Source organism: Misgurnus anguillicaudatus, chromosome 7, assembly GCF_027580225.2.
Source record: "Misgurnus anguillicaudatus chromosome 7, ASM2758022v2, whole genome shotgun sequence".
Taxonomy (NCBI): domain Eukaryota; kingdom Metazoa; phylum Chordata; class Actinopteri; order Cypriniformes; family Cobitidae; genus Misgurnus; species Misgurnus anguillicaudatus.
In genome coordinates, this window is record NC_073343.2 from 1,984,207 (window position 1) to 2,009,261 (window position 25,055).

General features: G+C 36.7%; 3 protein-coding genes and 2 long non-coding RNA genes across 19 annotated transcripts in view; 1 reads left to right on the forward strand and 4 right to left on the reverse strand.

The window, feature by feature from the left end:
- Nucleotides 1–2,798: 2,798 nt before the first annotated feature.
- LOC129417305 (uncharacterized) lies at nucleotides 2,799–3,792 on the reverse strand. The gene is made up of 6 exons (XM_073869253.1): nucleotides 3,703–3,792; nucleotides 3,565–3,608; nucleotides 3,389–3,419; nucleotides 3,235–3,293; nucleotides 3,057–3,120; nucleotides 2,799–2,957 (listed from the first exon to the last, which is right to left on the reverse strand). Exons 1-6 carry the CDS (start codon nucleotides 3,720–3,722, stop codon nucleotides 2,948–2,950), a joined length of 228 nt encoding a protein of 75 aa, XP_073725354.1. The 5' UTR covers nucleotides 3,723–3,792; the 3' UTR covers nucleotides 2,799–2,947.
- Nucleotides 3,793–3,918: 126 nt separating this feature from the next.
- LOC141365416 (uncharacterized) lies at nucleotides 3,919–9,662 on the reverse strand. The gene is made up of 12 exons (XM_073870021.1): nucleotides 9,179–9,662; nucleotides 7,575–7,647; nucleotides 7,052–7,118; nucleotides 6,861–6,957; nucleotides 6,706–6,770; nucleotides 6,557–6,615; nucleotides 6,341–6,432; nucleotides 5,900–6,226; nucleotides 5,418–5,786; nucleotides 4,909–5,304; nucleotides 4,400–4,795; nucleotides 3,919–4,289 (listed from the first exon to the last, which is right to left on the reverse strand). Exons 1-12 carry the CDS (start codon nucleotides 9,438–9,440, stop codon nucleotides 3,919–3,921), a joined length of 2,574 nt encoding a protein of 857 aa, XP_073726122.1. The 5' UTR covers nucleotides 9,441–9,662.
- Nucleotides 9,663–12,360: 2,698 nt separating this feature from the next.
- LOC129417315 (uncharacterized) lies at nucleotides 12,361–16,364 on the reverse strand. The gene is made up of 3 exons (XR_012370396.1): nucleotides 14,812–16,364; nucleotides 13,435–13,486; nucleotides 12,361–12,692 (listed from the first exon to the last, which is right to left on the reverse strand). It is a non-coding gene; the product is annotated as an uncharacterized lncRNA (long non-coding RNA).
- A 642-nt stretch (nucleotides 16,365–17,006) lies between these two features.
- LOC141365229 (uncharacterized) lies at nucleotides 17,007–19,295 on the reverse strand. Its single transcript, XR_012370395.1, has 5 exons — nucleotides 19,011–19,295; nucleotides 18,627–18,705; nucleotides 18,397–18,460; nucleotides 17,886–17,986; nucleotides 17,007–17,497 (listed from the first exon to the last, which is right to left on the reverse strand). It is a non-coding gene; the product is annotated as an uncharacterized lncRNA (long non-coding RNA).
- A 2,906-nt stretch (nucleotides 19,296–22,201) lies between these two features.
- LOC141365230 (serine/threonine/tyrosine-interacting protein A-like) overlaps nucleotides 22,202–25,055 on the forward strand; it is a 42,598-nt gene continuing 39,744 nt past the window's right edge. For 9 of the 15 annotated variants that reach the window (XM_073869238.1, XM_073869239.1, XM_073869237.1 and 6 more), the window contains exons 1-2: nucleotides 22,202–22,429; nucleotides 23,031–23,063. In XM_073869238.1, the coding sequence (XP_073725339.1) occupies nucleotides 22,370–22,429; nucleotides 23,031–23,063 (93 nt within the window). In that variant the 5' untranslated portion in view covers nucleotides 22,202–22,369. Of the gene's footprint in view, nucleotides 22,430–22,562; nucleotides 22,656–23,030; nucleotides 23,064–25,055 lie in introns of those variants that run through there. The other 6 variants (XM_073869247.1, XM_073869248.1, XM_073869250.1 and 3 more) reach the window with 4 other exon arrangements.

The window sequence follows — 25,055 nt, forward strand, 5'->3', positions numbered from 1 at the left end:
AGGACCAATAGTGTTGATGATCCACCCGGAAATAGAAAATCCTCCGCAATACCTTTAAGTAAAAGTATCCATCTTTAAATATACTCTAAAAGTACTAGTTACAAAAACTTAATGTTTAAACGTAAAAAAATTACGCAAGAAAATATAACAATTTAAATGTAATTCAATACTACCCACCTCTGATGTCAAGATGCACAGCTGATTACCATACATGTATATTAGGCCTACATACATCTGAATTATTCTTATGGCTCAAATGTTTCAATATTTATTTGTATCCGCCTTAGTTTAAAATATATATATATAACTAGTATATATAATTATATATAATAATATAATTATATATATGTATAACTAGTTTTAACAAACATTAGTTAATGTATTACCTAACATGAACCCATCAGCAATACATTTGTTACAGTATTAGTATTTATTAAATTTTGTTAATGTTAGTTAATAGAAATAAATCTTTAAATTGTTTGTTCATGTTAGTTCACAGTGCATTGACTAACGTTAACAAGATTTTAATAAAGTATTAGTAATTGTTGAATTTAACATTACCAAGATTAATAAATGCTTTATAAGTGCAGTTCACTATTAGTTCATGTTTAACTAATGTAGTTAACTAATGAACCATATTGTAAAGTGTTACCAACATGCCCTACTTAAAACATTACTTGTGTGCATTTTGGGGCAAAACAAAGTGCCTCAATTTGGACAGACTAGGACTAGTCTAATCCCTGTCTGGGAAATCGCCCCAAAGTGTTTAAACATAATGAATAAAATGTCATTCAATATATTTGTGCGTGTGTGCTCCAACATTAAAATTATTTGGATCTCACTATGAAAACCAACAGAAATGTTTAGTGTCAAGAAATAACATCAATTCAATATTTTCATTAAACAGGCCAAGTTTACCACCTGTTAGATACTGTAGATATTTAGGGGTGGTTTTCCATACAGGGCTTATCTCAGTCCCAGACTACAATGCATGTTTGAGTTGCCTTCGTTTAACAAAAAAATCTAAATATATTTAAAAACCTCTTGTATTGACATTAACATATATCAGTGCCAATGTTTTGTTTTAAGATGCACCCAGTATTGTTATTTTGTCAGGTATGTTTGTAAAAACTACTTAAATGTCGTAATATAACTAAGACCTAGTTCTGGATTAATCTAATCCCTCTTTGGGAATCTGCCCCTTAATCAAATAAAATGTTTTAATATGTGACCAAATTTAAGTAGTTTAAAAAATATATATATTAAAATCGATACTGGTGTGCATCTTGAGACAAAACACTGATATATGTTGAGATGTCAGTACAAAATGATGGCAGCTCACATTTGCATTTTAGTCTGGTACTAGAATAAGCCCATCTGGGAAACAGCCCTGTTGTGTCATATCAGATGTAGGTGGCTTCAGGTTCAGCTGTGATTTTGAGGTGTAGTTGTGGTCAGAGACAGATAAATCCTCCGATTTCGTTTCTGCATCACACTTCAGGAGCATGTGGAAGGTCTCATCCTCACACCGCATCACTTATCTGTGAAAATAATAAAACCATAAACATATTTTTACATTAGTACTTAAAATACATCATGAGAATTAATATATGATGGGATGATTATCTGAATATTTTTATGTGGCCGAAAGTCCCTCTCAGCTGGATGTAAGATGACAAAATGAATGCAATGGCGTCACATTCATTGGCGGCAGATCATGGGATGCAAAGTTAAAGGCTTGATCATCACAGATTTCATTGCTTCTGGTTGACTCTATGGCTGCAGTCATCATTGAGCATCACACTGAACCGGAGCTGGATCTGTCAGTCTCTTCATGTCTCTTTGGGAACTAAAGGATGAGAAATGCAGAAAAAACAAGTTAGTTTGAAGGGTGCTGATATAATGTACAGTTTTTACAGTAAGATAGATGTGCGTTTGGTTTGGGTCAAGCTTATATTGAAGTGAAAACATGTTTAGGCAATAAATCAGGTGAACGCTTAGTTAAACATACGAGTCTTTAGACTGATCTTTCAACAAAACAATAAAAAAATGAATAAAATTAAATATTTAAAACGAATCCATATAAATCAACGAACAAAACGCATTAATAATTTACTGTATAACACTTCATGATGCACGATTAGTATTTCTGTCTGCCACGTCTTCACATAAAACTTCCAGCTTTGAGCTTCTTCATTGCTGGAGGATATACGGTTATCAAACAGAATATACAGCTGTCTGTCTGTAGCCATTTGGGAACCATGAGAAGAAACCCTGCAACTCATGACATCTGCTAATGAGTTAATGTTAATGTAATGTAAAATGTATGGCTGTAGATCCTGACATCTTGAATTGTTTACCTGATTTTAAGCTTGAACACTGTACTCATCTGTAATCTAACCTGTTTTAATGTTACTATTATAAAAGAATGGAGGACCTTTTGTCTGAGTCAAATTTCTTTTTCATTTTTTCTCATCAAATTTCTCTCTCTCTCAACTTTTTTCTCATTTTACACGTTGAATTCAGAAATCTCATATCACACCATCCTCAACAGATTTCTCTTAATAACATGGAGAGGACACGCATGTGACAGACTTCCCCCATAACCTCTGATACTGATAAGCTGTTATTATTGTTGAACTAAACCTGATTCCGGACAGGTTTTAACGTTTGAATCTGTTGCTTGACAGCAACTACAGGATGTGATTCTAAGAAACAAATATATCAAAGAACCCAAAAAATAACAATGAAATCCAGCTAACTGAGTAATAAGTTTAAAAAGTTGTAAAGCAATGATCTCAAGTTTCAGGTCCTTAAATTGTTTAATTGTATTTTTTGGGGCGGGGGGGCTTCATTGAAGCTTTCTGCTGCTGCTGCTGCCCTCAACTTCATTTTTTGTGAACGGACAAGCAAAACAGCTTTCTCTCCAGGCTGTCTATAGCACTGCTTATTGAAGCCTGAAAATAAAACAAATGGAGATTTAATGCATGTACGTCACTCTACATATTAAATATAACATGACACTTGTTATATTCAGGTCTCTGGTAAATTTTTACCTGTGAGACCGCAGTGCTAGACGAAGCCTGGAGAGTAGATGCACTCTGGGCTTGAAGTGCACGTCTATAAATACATAAACACATTTCTTAATGACCAGCAATATTCTTCATTTCTGCAAACAGTCAAACATTAAACTTTTGTTAAAACTGAGATTTTGCTAGACTTGCTGAGACTTACTGAATAGCCCGATTTCGCCTTTGCCTTTGCCTTCTCCTCCTTCTCTTTCTTCTTTTTTGCTGCAAAGACAAAAGAGAATAGAGATGTAATACATGCATATTACACTACACATTAGATATAAATTGGCAGTAGATATGTTTAGGTAAATTTCTACCTCTGAAAGGACAGCTTGTGTAGAGGAAGGTCTATAAATACATAAAACAATATAATTAAGACCTGTTTTTACAAACATTCAGACGTTAAACAACTGCTGTCTATAAAAATGTTGAAACAGCTAAACATTACATTATAAATGTTTGAGTTAAAACAGAGAGAACTTGATAAACATACTGAGCAGGAGGCATAAATCTTGCCCTTTTTCTCGTCTGTATCTCCTGTAAATATAAACAAACAAAGATTGAATGCATGTATATTACACTACATTTTACATATAGATTGACATTAGTTTTGTTTAGGACAAATTTGTACCTGTGACATAGCACCAGCATGGCGCTTGTGGGGCGCACATGCTGGTGCTGGCTGCACTTTTGGAAGGGAAGGTCTATAAATACATAAAATAAAACAATATTGTTAAGAGCTGTTGCTGCAAATATTCCAACACTTAACATTTGCTATTTGTAAAATCCCTAAAGCAAAACGTTATTTTACAAATGTTCAACCTAAACACTTTAGAATTTGTTAAACTTACTGAGCTACTGAAGTACAGAGGATGTGGCCGGAAGTGGCCGGAGCAGCCCACGGTGGAACTGGCAGAGGAGCAAGAATAAAAGCAAGAATAAAAATAATGGCAGTAACACTAAAAATTATGATTTTGGGAACATTTGTGCATATAAGAAAAACTGTTTGAAATGTAAATACATTTTTAAATAACTTACAGATAACCGGCTGAGGGCCAGGACCGCCAGAGGAGCGGGCGCGACCCCCACAGGAGCGGGCGCGGCCCCCAGAGGTGCCGGTGCGGCCCACAGAGGACCGTGCGGGACCTGCCCTCTGCTGGCCCTCTGCCGGCCCTCTGCCGGTCGCACCCGCGGCCACAATCTCAAGCTGAGCTAAACCTGATAAGCAAGAATAAAAATGTCAGTAAGACTTAAAGTTAAGATTTTAAGAACAATTGTGCATATAAGAAAAACGGATTGAAATTTAAATGAATTTTTTAATAACTTACAGATGTCCTCTGAGGACCGGACGGGCGGACGAGCGGCCATGGGTCGTCTGGTAACCCGGGCACGGGTGGGACCTTCACAGGATTGGCCGCGGGTCGCAGTGGCCGTCGGCAGGCCCAGCAACGGAGCGGACGTCGGCAGGACCGGCAAAGGACCGGCCGACGGCAGAACCCGCTGAGGGCCGGCCGACTGCACGACCGGCTGAGGGCCGGCCGACTGCACGACCGGCTGAGGGCCAGGACCGCCAGAGGAGCGGGCGCGACCCCCACAAGAGCGGGCGCGGCCCCCAGAGGAGCGGGTGCGGCCCCCAGAAGAGCGTGCGCGACCTGACCCCTGCTGGCCCTCTGCCAGCCCTCTGCCGGTCGCACCCGCGGCCACAATCTCAAGCTGAGCTAAACCTGATAAGCAAGAATAAAAATAATGTCAGTAAGACTAAAAGTTACGATTTTAAGAACAATTGTGCATATAAGAAAAACGGATTAAAATTTAAATGAATTTTTTAATAACTTACAGATGTCCTCTGAGGACCGGACGGGCGGACGAGCGGCCATGGGTCGTCTGGTAACCCGGGCACGGGTGGGACCTTCACAGGATCGGCCGCGGGTCGCAGTGGCCGTCGGCCGGAGCAGCAACGGAGCGGCCGTCGGCAGGACCGGCAAAGGACCGGCCGACGGCAGAACCCGCTGAGGGCCGGCCGACTGCACGACCGGCTGAGGGCCGGCCGACTGCACGACCGGCTGAGGGCCAGGACCGCCAGAGGAGTGGGCGCGACCCTCACAGGAGCGGGCGCGGCCCCCAGAGGAGCGGGCGCGGCCCCCAGAGGAGCGTGCGCGACCTGCCCTCTGCCGGCCCTCTGCTGGCCCTCTGCCAGTCGCACCCGCGGCCACAATCTCAGGCTGAGCTAAACCTGATAAGCAAGAATAAAAATAATGTCAGTAAGACTAAAAGATACGATTTTAAGAACAATTGTGCATATAAGAAAAATTGATTGAAATTTAAATGAATTTTTTAATAACTTACAGATGTCCTCTGAGGACCGGACGGGCGGACGAGCGGCCATGGGTCGTCTGGTAACCCGGGCACTAGTGGGGCCTTCACAAGATCGGCCGCGGGTCGCAGTGGCCGTCGGCGGGACCATCAACGGAGCGGCCGTCGGCAGGACCGGCAAAGGACCCCCTGACGGCAGAACCCGCTGAGGGCCGGCCGACTGCACGACCGGCTGAGGGCCAGGACCGCCAGAGGAGTGGGCGCGACCCTCACAGGAGCGGGCGCGGCCCCCAGAGGAGCGGGCGCGGCCCCCAGAGGAGCGTGCGCGACCTGCCCTCTGCCGGCCCTCTGCTGGCCCTCTGCCAGTCGCACCCGCGGCCACAATCTCAGGCTGAGCTAAACCTGATAAGCAAGAATAAAAATAATGTTAGTAAGACTAAAAGATATGATTTTAAGAACAATTGTGCATATAAGAAAAATTGATTGAAATTTAAATGAATTTTTTAATAACTTACAGATGTCCTCTGAGGACCGGACGGGCGGACGAGCGGCCATGGGTCGTCTGGTAACCCGGGCACTAGTGGGGCCTTCACAAGATCGGCCGCGGGTCGCAGTGGCCGTCGGCAGGACCATCAACGGAGCGGCCGTCGGCAGGACCGGCAAAGGACCGGCCGACGGCAGCACCCGCTGAGGGACGGCCGACGGCACGACCGGCTGAGGGCCAGGACCGCCAGAGGAGCGGGCGCGGCCCCCAGAGGAGCGTGCGCGACCTTCCCCCTGCTGGCCCTCTGCCGGCCCTCTGCCGGTCTCACCCGCGGCCACAATCTCAGGCTGAGCTAAACCTGATAAGCAAGAATAAAAATAATGTCAGTAAGACTAAAAGTTACGATTTTAAGAACAAATGTGCATATAAGAAAAAACTGATTGAAATTTAAATGAATTTTTTAATAACTTACAGATGTCCTCTGAGGACCGGACGGGCGGACGAGCGGCCATGGGTCGTCTGGTAACCCGGGCAGGTACCGGACATATGAGGGGGCGTACTGGTCTATATAAATAAATATAAAAATATTCAGGGACTACCCAATTGCTGTTACCATATTTACATAAACATGGCTAAAACAAATATTATAAATGATTAAGTATAACAAAAGGTTAATAGCTGAACTCACGGAGCATTAGATCTCTGCCTAAAGCTCGCATCCACCTCCTCATATGTCACAGTTACAGTCTGCAGGAAAAATAACAAACTGAGAATTAACAAATGATCATTAAACTACTTTTTAACTTAAAATTGAACTAGTTATGATCAAATTTAAACCTGCGAGATTTTCGCAGACTGAATCCTGCCCGGGCCTGGCCTTCGACCACTCGGCTGGGCAAACCCTGATAAGCAAGAATAAAAATTACAAGTTAAAGAACAATTGTGAATCCATCGAATCTTAATAAATATGTATTAGAACATTTCAAACTTACTTTGGTGGGTGGACAAACCGCGAGACAACAAAGGACCTTCTCGAGCATCCAACGGACCTCCTGGAGGGAACTCCTCAACTAGCTTTGTCCCACTTGGCTGGAAATGCAGAAAACAGAGAATTAATACATGCACATTCAATTTCTTTGTAACTTGGCACTAGTTATGATAAGGGCTCTGGTAAAACTCTAACCTGTGAAGTACAAGTGGGACGCTTGTGAGGAGTTAGTCCCAGGGATCCTGGATAGCTCATAGAAGGTCTAAAAATACAAATAAAACATGTAATAAAATCTGTTTGTGCAAACACTCAAGTACAATGTAATTTTTTATTTACAGCTAAACATATTTTTTTGTTTAAAACATGAAATTACAAATGTTAAAAGGAAACATTGCAATATTCTCTGATGAATTTAGTGCCTTCTAATAGACCAATAGACAAATGTTTCCTTCAGCACTCATCTGAATCATTACAAGCCAACTGACATTATAACACAGGGGTACCCAAATTCGGTGGGTGTCCTGCAGAGTTTAGCTCCAACCCTAATCAAACACATCTTACTAAGCATACTAGAAACTGCCAGGCAAGCTGAGGCGAGTTGGAGCTAAACCCTGTAGGACAACCGCCCCACAGGACAGAGTTTGGGTACCCCTGCATTAACAAGTTCATGCATTTCAACTGATTCTTTATATTATTTACTGTGAATGTTTTATCTTACCCTTTACTGAGACCGCCTTTGTTTGAAGCCGCAGAAAACTTCAAAACAGGTTTCTGGGCTTGTAACACTGGACCTGTATATGAAAAGCATTTTATGAGTTTTACAGTATAAGAGTTAAGGAGAACAACAAGATCATTCTTTCTTCCAGTATATTGTCCAGAAGTGTCCATTTGAGATTAAGTCAGGTGTGAGAAGAACATGCAATGTCAACAACATTAACAACGGAGTTTGGTAACGCTTTATATTACGACCCGCAATGTACGGCATAATTAAGCATAGCTATTTGTAACAACAGAGTAACTTTAAAGTACATACTTGTAGGTATAAGGTAACAATAGATTTATTTTGGGGTAATAGGGTGGTAAGAATATGGAAAATTATCAATTATTTATACTTTATAAATTATTTATATAAGTATTTTATAACTACAGTGTACCTATTGTAATATTACATGGTATGTACGACTTAGGCAAATATCTGGGGAAATGATGTATAAATTATTTAATAATTTTTTTGTACATTTTTCTTATTCCCTACTTACCTGAAGAAAGTATATTGTATACAGTCGATACTTGTAGGTATAAGGTAACAATAGATTTATTTTGGGGTAATAGGGTGGTAAGAATATGGAAAATTATCAATTATTTATACTTTATAAATTATTTAAAAGTATTTTATAACTACAGTGTACCTATTGTAATATTACATGGTATGTACGACTTAGGCAAATATCTGGGGAAATGATGTATAAATTATTTAATAATTTTTTTGTACATTTTTCTTATTCCCTACTTACCTGAAGAAAGTATATTGTATACAGTCGATGCCTACGAGCCACGTCGTCAAATAAAATATAACAGCACATCACTTTTTAGTAGCCTATATTACTGATATGATTTAAATAGCAAAAGTCCAGCTGATTTATAATAATATCGCCCCTTAGTCATACATACCAAGTAATATTACAATAGTTACAAAAAATGTTCTGTGGTAATCCTGTGGTATTTAACTCTGTCCAAAAGCTTTGGTTTTACCACACAATACAACAGAAAAACCACATATGGCATCTAATGGTAAATTCGTGTGATACAATACAACAAAAAAGTGCTGTGGTAATCCTGTCATATTTAGCTCCAATCATTTTTTGTGTGGTAGTTTCTTGTTGTACCGAAGCAGTATCACAGGATTAACACAGGACTTTTTGTAAGGGTAAAATACTTCAAGTATAAATAATTTATAATTTTCCATATTTTACCACCTTATTACCCCAAACGTATCATATTGTTCCCTTATACCTACAAGTATTGTGTACTATAAAGGTACTCTGTTGTTACAAATAGGTACGTTGTAAATGATGTTTAATTACCCGGTACATTGCGGGTCTTAATATGAAGCGTTACCCATGGTTTTAAAGTAACTGTCAAGTTTTTAAGTTAACGTTAGTATAGTAGCAAAACGATAACTGAGTTTTACACTTTAAACGACTTTTTAGTTACAGATACTGACTCACTTACACAGTTCATGTCGAACTCTGATTAACACAAATATAATAAACACATCTCATTTGACTCTATAGTTAATAACAAAGAAATGGGTTTACTTACAGGTCTCTCTCGCGGTGTCCGAAATACGGTGAACCGGCATCACCGCGGGCTCCACAGCTGGCATCCGAGGACGCCTCCTGAATTGTCCGCGGTGGACCTCCGGTTCACCGCTATGGTCCCGGCAGTATGGCTCGGTACTAGGCTGGCGTCCCAAGAAAGAGACCAGCCAATTGTACATGGCCAAAAAAACCCGCGCGATTAGCCAGCCAAAGAATGGCCGGCTAACCGCAGCGGGCTTTTTTGGCCTTCTATATATCTTCATGAAGAAGATACCAACACACAAAAATAAAACAAAACAAAACACACCAAACACCACCAAAACACGCAGAAGAACAAACGCCCAAAAACACAAATAACACGCCCAAAACACACAAATATCAAGCCAAAAACAGGCCAAAAAACACGCCAACTTCAAATTCTCACTCTGTATAACTCCTAACTGTAAACCCACAAATTTTCTGGAATTCGCGCGGTCTTATATAGCCCTCTTGCAGTGACGAAATAATCACACACACACACACACACAGTTCCATTAGCGTCACTTCTACTGTGACATCACCCTCTGTGCCATAGAAATAGTTTAAAACGTCAAACAGAATATTTAACCCATTAATTAGACAAAAAAAGTATACAATTTTGTTAAAAACATAATAAGCACAAAATAGACATCAAGATAGATCTATTAACATTATACAGAGGAAAAACTATAGACCATTTTGCCAGATGTAAACAACACTGGTCCAGAAGCACTCACTCTTGTTTTAAATGTTTTTTATTTTATTTTAATTTTTAAGTTAATATTTATTTTACATTTTGATTCAATTCTACATTTTCTGTTGGTTGTATTTTCTTCCAATATTAATTAAAATTAATATTTTGTTCAGTGTTAAAAAACTGAAACTTGTCTATAAAGACATTCCCCTTTAAAATCTCCTTCGACCCAAAGCTAGGCCTATGATGTAAAAACATAAATATTAGCCATATGTAACATGTGACATAAGTACATTTACATTCAGCAGACGGTTTAATCCAAAGGGATTTACAAATGATGTGGAAGCAATCACATCAACAAAAGGGCAGCAGTACATAATTGCTCTGAATCTTGTCTCGGTTAACCTAACCCAGTACATGGTTATTTTTTATATAAAGGAAACATTATGAAAGAACAGAATAAGAGAAAAAGTAAGTGGTGGCAATGCAGGCTCAGGTGTAAATAAAAGTGATATGTCTTCAGTCGATTTCTGAAGTTTGCCAACGACTCTGCTGCTCTTGTGGCGCTGATGATGAAGCCACCGCAAGCCACCGGAGCGCAGACATCTGAAAGAGTGTGTGACTGAATTAGTTTATTAGTGTGTGTATGTATAGGGGTGCAGAGTATGTGGCCGTCTTCTCCCTGTAAAACTTTTCCTTGTAAATTGGGTTTCCAGCCACATTCTGTATTTTTACAACTGTAGACAACTTTTACAGACTTGACCTGTAATTACCAGATACAGTATCATGCTGCAATTTATTTTTTACAGTATGTTCTATAAAACTTTACACTGTAAATTTACATAATGGCAGCTGTAATGCCAGCAAATTACTGTATTTTTACAAAACTATAACCAAGTTCTGTATTCTACTGATATGCCACTTAATTATAAGAGAGTCATTACATGTGTTATTGCAATAAATTGTAAATATTGTTTTTATTAAAAGTCTCAAATGGAAAGTAAATACATAATACACACATACAAAATTTAAAACGTTTATTTTTTACAGGCAAAAACCATAAAACTGCCTTATATAAACATGTTGGCTGAAATATCTGCTGTATGAAATAAATGCACTTGACAGTTAACAGAACAGTTCAAGGAACAGTATGTAAGAAATTTATATCAATTAATCATAAAATAGCTCTGATATGTCACTAGACATTAACAAAACATTTTCATTTCAAATACTTATAACACTGACAACAGTGGTCTGGACAGGATATTGTCATTTAAAAAGTGGAGTTGCAGCCCTCAACTGATGTTTATGTTGTCATTTTGTGTATTGGCCACCAGTTGGGTGATTGCAGTACCAGTTTTAGCCACAAGTTTTGTGATTGCAATACCAGTTTTGGCCAGAATCCTACATACTGTTCCTTTAAGAATTATCAGAACATAAACAATGCTCTTATAACTTTCAAAGAATGGAAAGGTTTTAAAATATTTATTTTAAAATTATGCAAAAAAAAAAAGAAGGAAAAAAATGAAAGCCAGGAGGGAAAAATACAAAAAACAAAAATTACTATTATTTTGATGTCTACACTCTAAAAAACGAATGTGTTAAACACAACACAATTAGTGTTATTATTGGAACAACACACTTCGTGTTACTTTTACACAACTTGTGTTGTCACTTTTATTTATTTTAACACAAAATACATTGCATTTCACTGACAAAACTTGCAAACAAACCAAACTTTCCACCTTAAACTATATTCTGCTATAAAAAAATAACAAACTTGTGTATACTTTCAGGTGCTCAGCCAAGGCTGCATATTAAAAATAAAAGTTTGATGAACTTTTGGATGTTGTCTTCTTACTTACACAGTAATTATTAAATATTTATTCATTAATTGTGCAATTTAATTGTATTATTTGGTGTAAACAGAAGTAACAGGGGAAGATCAATGGTCTGTTAAAAAAAAACGTTCTAGTCAAAACGGAAATCTGAATGTTAGGGCTGCAACCCACATTAAACAATTATTAAGCATAGTATATCAAAATATAAATCCAAAATACCTTTTTTACTTCATGTTGTTAATGCCCAAATCAGAATTTGTAGAAAAAAATCTGATCTTTATTGTGCACTGGATCACAACTATATCACAACTAAATGTGTCCTAAATATTTTATATTAGATTAAGATGAGGTCAGATGAATACAGTTCATACTTATTTAGCTTTAAAATAAAGTTTCAGTTTTACAAGACATGACCCACACTTACGATTACACTGTACAATGTTGCAAAACTTCTGCTTGCAACTTAATTTACACCTTTTTACACTTGTAATGTCATGTACACTCTCGCAAATTGTATCCTGCACATGCAAATGTTTTAGGTGTGATTTTATTTTCATACATCACCCAGTTTTTAATGATATTGTCTTCTTTAGACACCCAGCTTATGTAGAGCAAATTCAGCTTTTCACAAAAAAGCATTGTGGGGATTCAATCCAAACCTTGGTAACTATATATAAGTGACCCATTTAATGTGTTTATTGAAGACGTTGATGATGTAAAATATGTGATAAGTTATCAATAAACTGTATTTAACCTTTGTGAATAAATATAAATGTAAAAAACATATGAATGGCAAACCTCTGAACAAACTCAAAGGTGTATGCCAACTCTTCCTGATACTGGAGGTTAAAATTGTAGAATGAGGCAATCAGCGCTTCAAGATCAGAGATAAAGTTGGGCTGCTCTCTTTCACACACAACCTGACCTTCCATGTTCAACATCCAGCGATGGTTGTTTAGATACTGAAAAATTACCAAAAAAGAGATTAATAAAACATTTTAAATAAAAAAGTATTTTTGTCTATTTTTGTGATGTTATTTAGTTGTTTTTATATATAACTTTTAAACATAACTAAAGCCCAACCAATGAGGGTTTTTTGGGGGGGCCGATGCCGATACAGATATTAGGAAGTAAAAAAGGCAGATATTGATATATAGACCGAAATTCTTTATGTGTAAATTATAGGACAGTACAGTACAAATATACCACAGTATAGTGCTGTATACAGTCAAAGGTTTGGACACTGGAAGTAAGTTCAAACGTTTGACTGGTACTGTATATAGAATACAGAATATACTATACATCATCACCACATTTGAGTGATAATTGCAAGAAATATGTTTATCAAACACTTAAAAATGATGTGACAAAGATATTTAATGGGGGCAGGGGTAACAATTTAACAATAAACTTGTTAAATTGTTGCACTGAACAGTAAGTATCACTTTACTTATAATAACTTTAAAACACATTGACGATATTTATCGTAATAATGACAGGTCCACCAGTTTAGTTTATGTATATTGTACAACATTTAAATATACCTATCACAGTGGCGGCTCGTGACTCCTCATTCCAGGGGCGCAAATTCAAAATATGTGTTCGGAGTGTCATGTGTTGCTCGTGTTTTCAAAAATGTGAACCATGGCATGTGCATCACGTGTTTTGTCAAAATAAGTACATTTAGTTACTTTTTTAACTTACACTGCATTCGACCTTGCAGGTCACACCATGCTCAAGAGTGAAAATGAGTGCTCTATGGATTAAACAGAAATTGTAGTATTATTACCCAGTGTTATGTTGTATTTAAAGGACCATTTCACCCATGGAAACATTAAAGGATTAGTCAATTTTCTTAAAAGAAAAATCCAGATAATTTATTCACCACCATGTCATCCAAAATGTTGATGTCTTTCTTTGTTCAGTCAAGAAGAAATTATGTTTTTTGAGGAAAACATTGCAGGATTTTTCTAATTTTAATGGACTTTAATAGAACCCAACATTTAATACTTAACTCAACACTTAACAGTTTTTTTCAACGGAGTTTCAAAGGACTATAAACAATCCCAAACGAGGCATAAGGGTCTTATCTAGCGAAACGATTGTCATTTTTGACAAGAAAAATTAAAAATATTTACTTTTAAACCACAACTTTTCGTCATGGTCCGGTCCAGCGCGACCTAACGTAAATGCATAGTGACGTATAGGGAGGTCACGTGTTACATATATAAAACGCACATTTGCGGACCATTGTAAACAATAAACAGCCACAAAGACATTAATTAGTATCAGTTGATATACAACAACGTCGGAACGGTCCTCTTTCTCAACACATGTAAACACTGAGGCGGAGTTTCGTGTTCGTCCTCTTTGACCTCTTGACGTGATGACGTATTGCGTCGGGTCACGCTAGCACATCACGACCAGATCTAGACAAGAAGTTGTGCTTTAAAAGTGTATATTTGTCATTTTTATTGTCAAAAATGACAATCGTTTTGCTAGATAAAACCCTTATGCCTCGTTTGAGATTGTTTATAGTCCTTTGAAACTCCGTTGAAAAAAACTGTTATGTGTTAAGTATTAAATGTTGGTCCATTAAAATTAGAAAAATCCTGCAATGTTTTCCTCAAAAAAGAAATATTTCTTCTCGACTGAACAAAGAAAGACATCAACATTTTGGATGACATGGTGGTGAGTAAATTTTCTGGATTTTTCTTTTAAGAAAATGGACTAATCCTTTAATGTTTATTAAAAGTGGATCATATTTGTAGTCGAAATGTAACATAAATTTTGAATTTGTTGCCTATTTGACCGAGAAAATTAGTAGTTTGTAGTCTCACCCCCTCAACAAAGATATTGGACTTCCTTCTTTCAATGAAGCAAAATGATGGTTTTAACATCATTGAAAGAAGGAAGTGCAACACTGAAATCAGAAACAGAGGGAATGATGCACGACCATTCAAAAACATGACTGGGTTTCTAACTATACAAAGCTTAATGTAAATGGGTGAAGTGTCCCTTTAAATGCCATGAACAATGCATTTGTTTTCTTCTTAATTATGTCAACAAATGCTCTTTCACCTTGTATGTTACTTTAGATGAATCAAAACTCCAACCATCTGCATGAGGGTCTGGATTAGGGATGCTCACTGGAGCTGGAAATGATGGATCGGTCACATCTACAAAGAAGCACACTTTAGGGCTTGCGGTACACTGTCTGTGGCAAATACACTAGACAAGTATTGGGGCGTCTCCTTCTAATTAACATGTTTATCTATTCCAGTAATTCTTTAAAAACTAATATAAATGCTATACCATATACTTCAAAGAGTCTTTTTGATTTTTGTTGCAACAGTTTTGGAAGTGCATTTTTAAGTTCCGAAATGATTATACAGTACGTCTCTGTGCAAATCATTGATAGATTTAGGTGATGAGTGTTTGGTTAAAAACCTTTGAGGTTTCAATTCAGCTGAGTTGAGGTCTGGGCTTTATTCAAGTATTTAAACCGTTTTTTAAGAAGGATGCCTCACAATATTTATGTCTATATTATGTCTATATAGTTTATGTTTGTAGCCTACATTTTCTAAATACTGCTAAATTTTAAGTCTAGACTCACATTTTGAAAAAAAAGATAATTATCAAATATATAATCTGCAGAAAAGAATTACTTAGTTCCCTTGTTGCCATAACATTTGAAAATCACAACTGTCGTTATTTTGAAAAGAAAGTTTGTTTCCCCATAAGACCCAATAGGATGTCCTCTTGACCGAACAGTATGATTGAAATAGTTTGAACAAACTGAGCTTGACTTAAAGGTCTGAAACTCATGTTCACTACTGAAGACAAAAATGAATTGCTGGGACTCAGGTGGCTATATTGATATTTATTCATTATTATCATTTGCCAGTAGCAGAATAAAAGTAAAGTTTTTACACTAGAAATGTACTTAAGTAAAATTATCCATCTTTATATATACTCTGAAAGTACCTGTCATGGGCTTGCCAGATCTTTTGTACTAGACTCAGGTCTGAGTGTATCTGGCAAGACCATGACAGTACTATGTTCTGTGTGGGAGCACATGGAGGCATATAGTTGTGTGGCTTCCATGTGTTCCCAGTGTTTTGTGGCTGTCATGGTCTTGCCTGACCTTGGTTATTATCCAGGTTGAATGTTAGAGGGCAAGGCTATGGCAGCATTGTGTTTACGTGGGAACACGTGTGTTTTCACATCATGTCCCAGTGTCTCGTCACTTTTACCCTACTCCCTTATGTACTTGTGTCTTACGTGATTAATTATGTTCACCTGTTCCCCATTGATGTGCTGTCTATTTTATGCCCTCGTGTCCTCTGTGTGGTGTGCGTGCGTTGTTGAATTTCAGTGTTCATGTTCTCCGTGTGCCTGAGTTCTGTTCTAGTGTTTTGTGTTCCATCACAGTATTATTTCATCCTCTGTTTTACCCCCACGTGGGTTTGTTTTGTTCTGTTTTATTAAAATACATAGTTATATTTTCTTACATCTCTTGCGTTTGGTTCATCCTTTGTTTTCCACTTTCCGGTATTATACCGATCGTGACAGTACCAGTTACTAAAAATATTTACTCAAGTAAATGCAACAAAGTAAATGTAGTTCGATACTACCCAACAAACATTTGGACGTGTGATGACCGTTGAAAAGACGTCCGTTCGTCACGTCCCGTCCGCGTTGAAAAATATATCCAAAATGAAAGTTGAGCCGACGTCTTTGACGTCATCTGGCCGTGAATTACACGTCTTTTCTGCACGTCCCTGGACGTTTAAATGCGCCGTCTTCTGGATGTTTAAATGTGTTCCTGCATAGTTTAAATATATGTTTTAAGCCCCCATATAGCAAACATGCGGACGAATTATGACCGTTGAAAAGACGTCCCTTCGTCACGTCCCATCACGGTTGAAAAATATCCTAAATTAAAGTTGAGCGGACGTCTTTGACGTCATTTGGCCGTGAATTACACGTCTTTTCTGCCCGTCCCTGGACGTCTAAATGTGCCGTCTTCTGGATGTTTAAATGTGTTGCTGCATAGTTTAAATGTATGCATATAAAATGAATATACACCCATTGTGTAACATCGTGAAAGGCAATCAATTGTATTGAGGTTTAACACATATTCACAAAGGTTCAAAATCGGTTCAAAATTGGTCCAGTCAGACCTGAACGTCCATAAACCGTTTTAACCACGTGTACTACACAAACACATTAAAGAACACAATATTTGTGGCCATAGCCAAAAAAGAAGCAGGTTCTGATTTAGCACTTTTTATTTTTTTTAACCATTTAACTATAATAACAATTTCAAAACACTTTCTATAAAGGGATAGTTCACCCAAAAATTTATATTTAGTCTTTTATTCCCTCTCATGTTTCAAACCTGTATACCCCTCCATGTTCTGCTGAACACAAAGATATTTGAAAGAATGTTTTTAACAAAGCAGATCTCACAACCCATTACTACAATTGTAAAAAAAATTGACAGTTAATGGGTTGTGAAGTTACAAACATTCTTCAATCTTTGTGTTCAGCAAAAAATAGAAAGGTATACATGTTTGAAACATGTGGATAAGAAAATTATAACAATTTTCATTTTTTGGTGAACTCTCTCTAACACATCACAGCTGTTTGGCTTTTTTGTATCCACCACCCCCAGCTCTTCCTGGAGCGTGCTTGAGGTGATCTGCCATAGCTGCATCTATTTCCGAGTCTGTGGAATTTTGGCTCCACCTCTTCACAGCATCTGAAGGAAGAGAAGAATGTTTCTTTTTAAAATAAATACAATTAAAATTTGGAGGTAAATGACATGCACTTACTTTCAAAATCTTTATGGTCTACAGCTAAACTGATATATTAATATTATATATATTTTTGTACAAAATATGTTCTGCTTTAAATAAGTGTTAGATCAGTTGTGGGGGAAACAGCATTTGTCCCCTCCCTTTACAAAACCACTGTGGTGCCCTTGAGAAAGACCCTTATCACTAGGTGTGTAATTGTCAAAAAATGAACAGGATATTTCTGATAAAGACAGGTGAGCTGTGATGTCCCCTGAATAGATCAAGCATAACAATAAAAATTACATCAATATACAAGAACAAGTTTTTTAAGATCAACATTCCCCAAATTACCTTGAATAACATAATACAAAGGTGTGCCTTTAAAAGACTTCTTTTCCAGATGTCCACCACCCCTCATATTGAACTTTGCCATAAGACAATTTGACATCATTCTGTGAAAGAAATGTAAGATTACTTCACCTTAGACAAAAAACCTAAAAGGTCAATAAATCACAATTAACAGTAATGAGCAATTGTATACAATGTCCAAACATACACTATGTGTTAACACTTCACAACTTCACTTGTTTCATCTACCATGTAACAAGTGCTATGAACTATATCCTCATCCATACGTTTGGGTGACAAGTAACGGCTTACACTGAAATTATGTTTTGATTTCTTGTTTTCAGTATGGCTAACTGTTTAAATCACTACGAACATTAAAACTTCTGAACAAGTGATGTGTGACGGATTAAATCCTGAATTGAAGTAATATAAATAGCTGGGTTAATTATGGTGGTAATCAATATATATTCCTTAAATATTATGCAGGATTACATAAATCAAGAGAAATACATACCTGTTCATAACGTTGTTCACGCAGTCTCTGACAAAATATCCACCAACTCAGACAGTTGCTGGACCTACATGTGAAATAATGGAAACAATGGAAATAATGTTATAGAAAGATAGATGGAAATATAAATACATATTCTTTATGTCACAATTTACGCAGATCAACTTGTTATCAACATCTTTGATGTATTCATTATCATAATGCAAAATACACAGTCATATAGCATTTCTTACTTCTTGCATTTGAAGCTGAGGCCATAGGTGAAGAATCAAGTAGTCTCCATCCGGTAATTTTTTCGTTGTGTTACCTCACCTGTACAAATAGTGTTAATTATATGGTAGTGTAAAATATTAACAGTAAATCACTTCACAGTGTAATACTGCATTAGTTATGAAATCAGCTGGCTGTACTTTTAGGTCTTTGTGGTTGAGCAATGACAGATATTATAAGCTCTGTATTTGTAACTATTAACTCAGATTCAGAGAAATGTAAATGTTTATACTCTTAGCTGTGTTGTCACTAATGTAAAATCTTGTGATGCACGATAAATCGCATGTGATATCATACGCATCTCGTCAGTAAAGCCGGTTCCTTGATTAGTAGTAAATTACCATCACCTGGTTTCAGATGGATGCTCTCTGGGATTGGGGTGCCCTCTGGGATTGGGGTGCCCTCTGGGATTGGGGTGCCCTCTGGTACTGGGGCGTCAATCCAGAATTTGGGATTGTAGAGAATACTATATAGACATTAAAAACAAAAGTAGTGAAAACGAATAAGTTATTTAAGGTAGGACACATTCATGAATGAATAACACCATAATTGTACGATTACAAAAATCCTCTTTAGGTGTATGACAATAGACAAGAAACAAGAAAAGAATACTATGCCTCTTTCGATTGTCTGTAAGATGGCTGTTCATTGTGACCCTGCGAAACAAATGACACCTTGCATGTAACTTCATTAAGTACAATAAACATACACATGCACAATGTATTTTAAAAAATACATAGTAGTGTAAAATATTAAAATAAATCACTTTTTATATCAAAGTTTTTGGATATTATGTTGACATTCAGGCAAAACCCTGACTCATGGAATACATTTTTACCTAAAAATGAGAATGACATTATAAAGGCAAAAGTGTATTCACTTAGGAGCCAAGCAATGTGTTTGTATAGTGTGGGAATTCACCGAAAAAAAGCATCAGTAGCACGTACGTCTCATAGTGTCACTGCTAGATCAATCACACCATTGTGATACCGATGTTTACTGTCACGAAGTGTGCCTGTGTAAACAAAATACTCCAAAACAATTTATTTACATTTTTGAGTTTCATATCAAAATATATAAAAGTCATTTTTGAAAGAATCATGTTTTTTCGTAGTATTAAGCAAAGCAGTCAAAAACTTACAACTTAATGTAGGGTAGACAAATTCAGGGGTCGGGCACGCCTCATCTAAATGTGGTGGACACAAAACTTGATCTTTAGCACAAACAAGGACATATAAAACATTAGAACATTAACAAATGTGTAGACTGTTTAAGCCATATCTACAAAAATTAATATATACAGTTTTCCATACCTTTTTTTTGTTTGTAGAATGCACATCTTTATTTGGTTTGTGTTGACCTTCAACTGTAAAAAAAACGAAATTGTAATTAATGATATTAAATCCACAATAACAACTCCAATTTGTTAATGTATTTTCAAACTGAGGCATTTACCTGACTTGGGTTTTGGGTGGTTATACTTTGGAGGGTCTGTGTAGGACACAGTGCCTTTAACAGCTTGTTTATTTTTATTTGGATGAGGTTCTGCTTTTCCTTTGTACAAAACAAAAGCAAAGGAAGTTAATCAAACAAACACTTCTGCTAAACTTTTAATGCAAAACAGTATTTAATATTTTGCATGTGCAATGTTTAGGCAATCAAATTATTGTAATTTCATTAATGCCAAATAACTTTTATTTTTCAGATAATTTACTTTCTGAAAGAGACTTTCAAGAGGCTACATTAATAAGTTACTTTGACTGTATCCTTAAACATACTTACCATGTATAAGTTCAAAGTAAGTTACGTTAGCTTTTAGCCTTCTAGCTAATTTTTGCAATGATCAGTGTGGACAATTCTTGCAACGTTTATTTCGGAGCCTTCGTGTCAAACAAGTACAACGTAAGCACGTTAATCAAATAATACACAATGTACTTACCCAACAGTAGATTTTGAATGATATATAGACAAAACTCCATCGTAATCGCTCCTCGTGTTTGAATGTGAACTTCCGGAAGAACGCGTGACGTGACCACTATCTCGCGAGATTCGTCCTATCGCGGGATTTTGTAATATATTTCTTAAAATAATATTGGAAGCACAATTTTTGAAATTACATCCAACTCAGACCTAAATGGTGACCGGATATGTATCTGTTTTACATTTATATGCATACATTCAATAATAAAACAGGTTGAAATAATGACTAAAATGCAGTGTGGCTTTGCAATCACACTGGGCACTTTGTGATTATAATTGATTTAAACAAGATAAAGTTAATATATTTACTTTGTATACAAATCGTGTATTTCATAAAGATTATCCTGTTTTTTTCCTACTAGTCTAGTCTAGACGTGTAAAAGACGTCAGTGGACGTCTATTCACAACCTCTTAAAAACCTACTTTTTGCACTTAAATTAATTATTGCAGTATTAACCAAGGTGTAAGCACATATTTGCATATTTCACAATGACTTTATAGAAGGTTTATGATTTTTTATAGAGGGTCATGGTGGACTATAAATGCACGTGTAAAAGACGTCACCTAGTGACGACCTCTTACAACCGATTCACAACAGGGTATAAATATTGAAGCACGCGTAGTAAAAGTCAAAGTAACAATTATACATGCAACCCCATAGAACTATAGACATGTACAAATGTATCTGAATGCATGTTTATGAAATGTTCCGTGTTACATATTTTCACCGATTTGTGCCGTCATACCGCGACTATTTTTGGCCAGGGACACGACGTTGCGGTCGGACCAATGTTTGCTGGGTACCCACCTCTGATGTCAAGATGGACAGCTGATAACCATTATTAGGCCTACATACATCGGAATTATTCTTATGGCTCAAATGTTTTAATATTTATTTGTTTGTTTATCCAAAATTACTTGTTTATATGATAGTAAATCTTTACAATAGTCTACTTTATTTATAAAAACTTGTTCATGTATTTGTTGAAAGTCTTAGGGATGGTTTTCCAGAAAGGGATTAGCTTAAACCTCTTTTAACATGAACACTAACATGAACAAACATTTTAAAGCTTTACATATTTATATGAACTGGCCTGGGTTTGGACGTAACTTCAGCTGTTTGAAAAGTACTTGCGCCCATGTAACGTTACTATAGTGGAGTGGATAGAAGACGTTAGCAGATGGCCAAATATAAAGTGGCCAGATACATACGTATAGTGCAACCAAACGCAACAACCAGACATTTTGATGCTGGAAAACCGTTTTAATAAACTTACTGAGTTGCTAACACGTTAGAACCACTGGGGAACAACACCACTTCCGTTGCCAAAATGCGCGCGCTGGCTGTTTGATCACGTGAGTTGTGAAAGGGTCTCTATGGAGTCTGAGCACAAGTAGTTTAGTGTGAAATAATTGCACGTTTTTAATTTTTATTTTATTGTTTATATTTGCATTGTTTAAAATTAGTGATTTAATACAAAGTTTTATCACAATCTGATTTAATTTAATGTTTGAAAAAGCGTAGCGCATTGAAAAGTAAGACACGCCCCTTTTAAGGGACGTGTGTGGCTGGCGTGTCACGTGATCGTCCTGGGTGGAAGCATCATGGAGCGTACGAGTGCGAAGCTCCTCCACAAACTCCACTTTTTTTGCACTTAAGTTTGTCTTTATTTTCAATCTGCCACCGTGGACGTACGCGTAATAAAGGCTGGAATAAGATCGCAGGATGGACGAAGGGAATAAACTTCAGTTCCCGTCCCTGCCAGTCGCCAAAGAAGAGCAGTTGGTATGTTAAAAAGATGTATGAATTTCATATGGCCTCTGCGCAGACGACATCACAGGACCGCGAGAACGATTCAAAAGCTGTGGTCACAGATCGTCTCGCGGTACTCTGATGTCATAGGCCGATCGTCTGCGCAGTACGCACGAAGCCGAACACACGAATTAGCCGAATGCTAGTGCTCAGTACAACTGAATAATATCAGTTGCTGTACAGCGAATTTTGAACCGGTGTATGTTTGTTACATGTATATAAATGATTAAATAAATGCGGATAATTTTAATATTATTATTGAAGTGTTAAACTCGTGGTTATGACCGGTGTGTAGTTAGCATTTGCTATCCAGTTTCAGAAGAATAACAACAGCATAGAAGTTAAAGTCTTGGGTTTATAACATATATCTTACCAAATGACAACCAGACCTGGTTATTATTTATACTTTTACAGTTAAGGGTCATGACCATAAATAAATACACGGTTATACTGTTCATAAGAATTGTATTCTCTGTTTCAGACTGCAGTTGTGCAATCTGAGATTGCTAAAGTACTAGTATTAAATTCAGTGTCTGTAGACCAATAATATAATTTCCCCATTACATTTCTGCAGGACTGGGCATATCCAATGAGAAGAGAGATGCAGGTGAGTGATAATTAAGATAATTTAATTTATTTATATAGCACATTTAAACCCAACTCAAGTGCTTTCCATAAAATTGCATATCTGGGCCATTCTACCGAATTCGTGCAAATTGCTGTCCCGGAACCAAAAAACTAATTTAAAAAGCATTAATGTAGGAAAATGTTTGATAATAAAAAAATACAAGCAAATACCAATCAAAACCCAAAGTAATATTTGAGGTAGCGGCAGGCTTTATATATAAAATATCATCATTTATATGGTGCTTTCAATTGAGAGGTGGTTGTCCCAAACCCCAAGGTCTGAATTTCACCATAGGAAAAAAAATATGAAATAATTTTTGTAATTTTTTTTATCATTGTTTTAAGAAGTATCATTTTGAATACTTTTGTTAATTAAAACCCAAATTATATTTATTGAATATTTTCAGTAAAAAAATCATGTAAAATCATGTAAAAAAACACTGTCCCGCATGTTCACGTCACTACCGAAACATTGCATAGTTTGGTCAATAATATAATAATGCTTTAAGCCACTCCCCTCCATTTTGAACCAGAAACTTTGTCTGTGTCTCTCTCCCTTGTGGTGACATGGTGATTAGATCAGCCCCATGGTTTTGAAGTAAATGTGATCAAAAGTTTGGAAATCAGTGTGTGACATTTATGAATGTCACTACCGATCACACGTTTTCAATGATTAATTAAGTTTTTTTTATTTTTTCTACTGGTCATTTAGGTTTTACTCATGTTTCAATGTTGAGAACTGTGCTAGTTAAATACGTACTGATTAGCATCTTAGCAGTAGGATCAAAGTTAGCTTAAATCGTCACTACCGAAACAGTCACAACCGAAACATTTGTTGACATTTCGGTTGTGACGTGATTGTTTCGGTAGTGACAAAATGACACTTATTTCTTTATTTTAATAAATAAATAGAAACTTTCAAGTGCACATATATTATTTTTCAGTACAAATAATTTGTTAGTCATATTTCTGTAATGTTGTACGTGATTTGACTAGGACTACAAACTAAGATAAAATGAACTAGGCCAGATTAATTTAATTAATTCATACAGTAGTAGCTTGACTCATTATTGATTTAAATGAAGGCTATATGATTCTACCTCTGGTCTCTAGGAAAACTTTCTGCGCTAATTTAGCGGGACTTTGACTGATTGCTTTATATAAATGACATAACAGATAGCACTTATCAGTATCATTGTAAATTGACATGTCATTGTTAAGTGTAGACAGGGCAGGCTCACACTAATAATGTAAATGTAAATATCTTTGGTTAATTTGTAGAGATAGCTACAGAGAGAGAGGAATCACCAACATGCATAGACGGAAAGATGAAAGTAGAGCGGACAGACTGAGAGAGCCTATTTTCTTGAGCCGATACTTCTTTTGCTCACTTAGTGTACTTGTAACATTTGGCATCATCGTGTCATCTTTATAAGTCTCAATTTAAAAAAGTAACATTTATTGAACTTAAAAAACTATATTTCTGTGTGTAAATAATGCCGAAAAAACTCTGTGAACACAGCAGCCACAAATCGGCCAATGCCAATACACATAAAACTCGCAAAAATCGGCCGATATATCGGTCTATCACTAGTTCTTTCATATGAAAATTTATTCAACCTACCTCAAAACAAATAAATAATTAAGTTTACTTCAAACTCAAAAAAGTCAAACTCAGCAACAAGAGAATCAGTTAAGGAGGTTTAGAGAAGTTAGAATTTGTAATGGAAAAACAGGCACACATGTGTACACCAACATTACAGATGGACATGGGTGCACACACACCAAATTCTGTAGTTTATACTGTGGGCCTGAAGTTTTATATGGACATACATTATCATCTTTTTCTCAAGAGAAATCAACACAGCATCTTGCATCCCTTCAAGGTCTGAACTATCCGCCATCTCTTCAGCGTAATTTCAGTGCAAAGTGCTTTTATGTGGTGTTGCGTTAGATAATCTTTGTGCTGTAT

Coding starts and splice junctions, on each gene's coding strand:
- LOC141365416 (XM_073870021.1), bottom strand. CDS start 9,440: ATGAAGATATATAGAAGGCCAAAAAAGCCCGCTGCGGTTAGCCGGCCA. Junction 6,771..6,860: donor CGGTTTGTCCACCCACCAAA/GTAAGTTTGAAA, acceptor CTTGCTTATCAG/GGTTTGCCCAGCCGAGTGGT. Junction 6,616..6,705: donor AGTCTGCGAAAATCTCGCAG/GTTTAAATTTGA, acceptor TTTTTCCTGCAG/ACTGTAACTGTGACATATGA.
- LOC129417305 (XM_073869253.1), bottom strand. CDS start 3,722: ATGCTGGTGCTATGTCACAG. Junction 3,294..3,388: donor CACAAGCTGTCCTTTCAGAG/GTAGAAATTTAC, acceptor TTGTCTTTGCAG/CAAAAAAGAAGAAAGAGAAG. Junction 3,121..3,234: donor AGGCGAAATCGGGCTATTCA/GTAAGTCTCAGC, acceptor ATGTATTTATAG/ACGTGCACTTCAAGCCCAGA.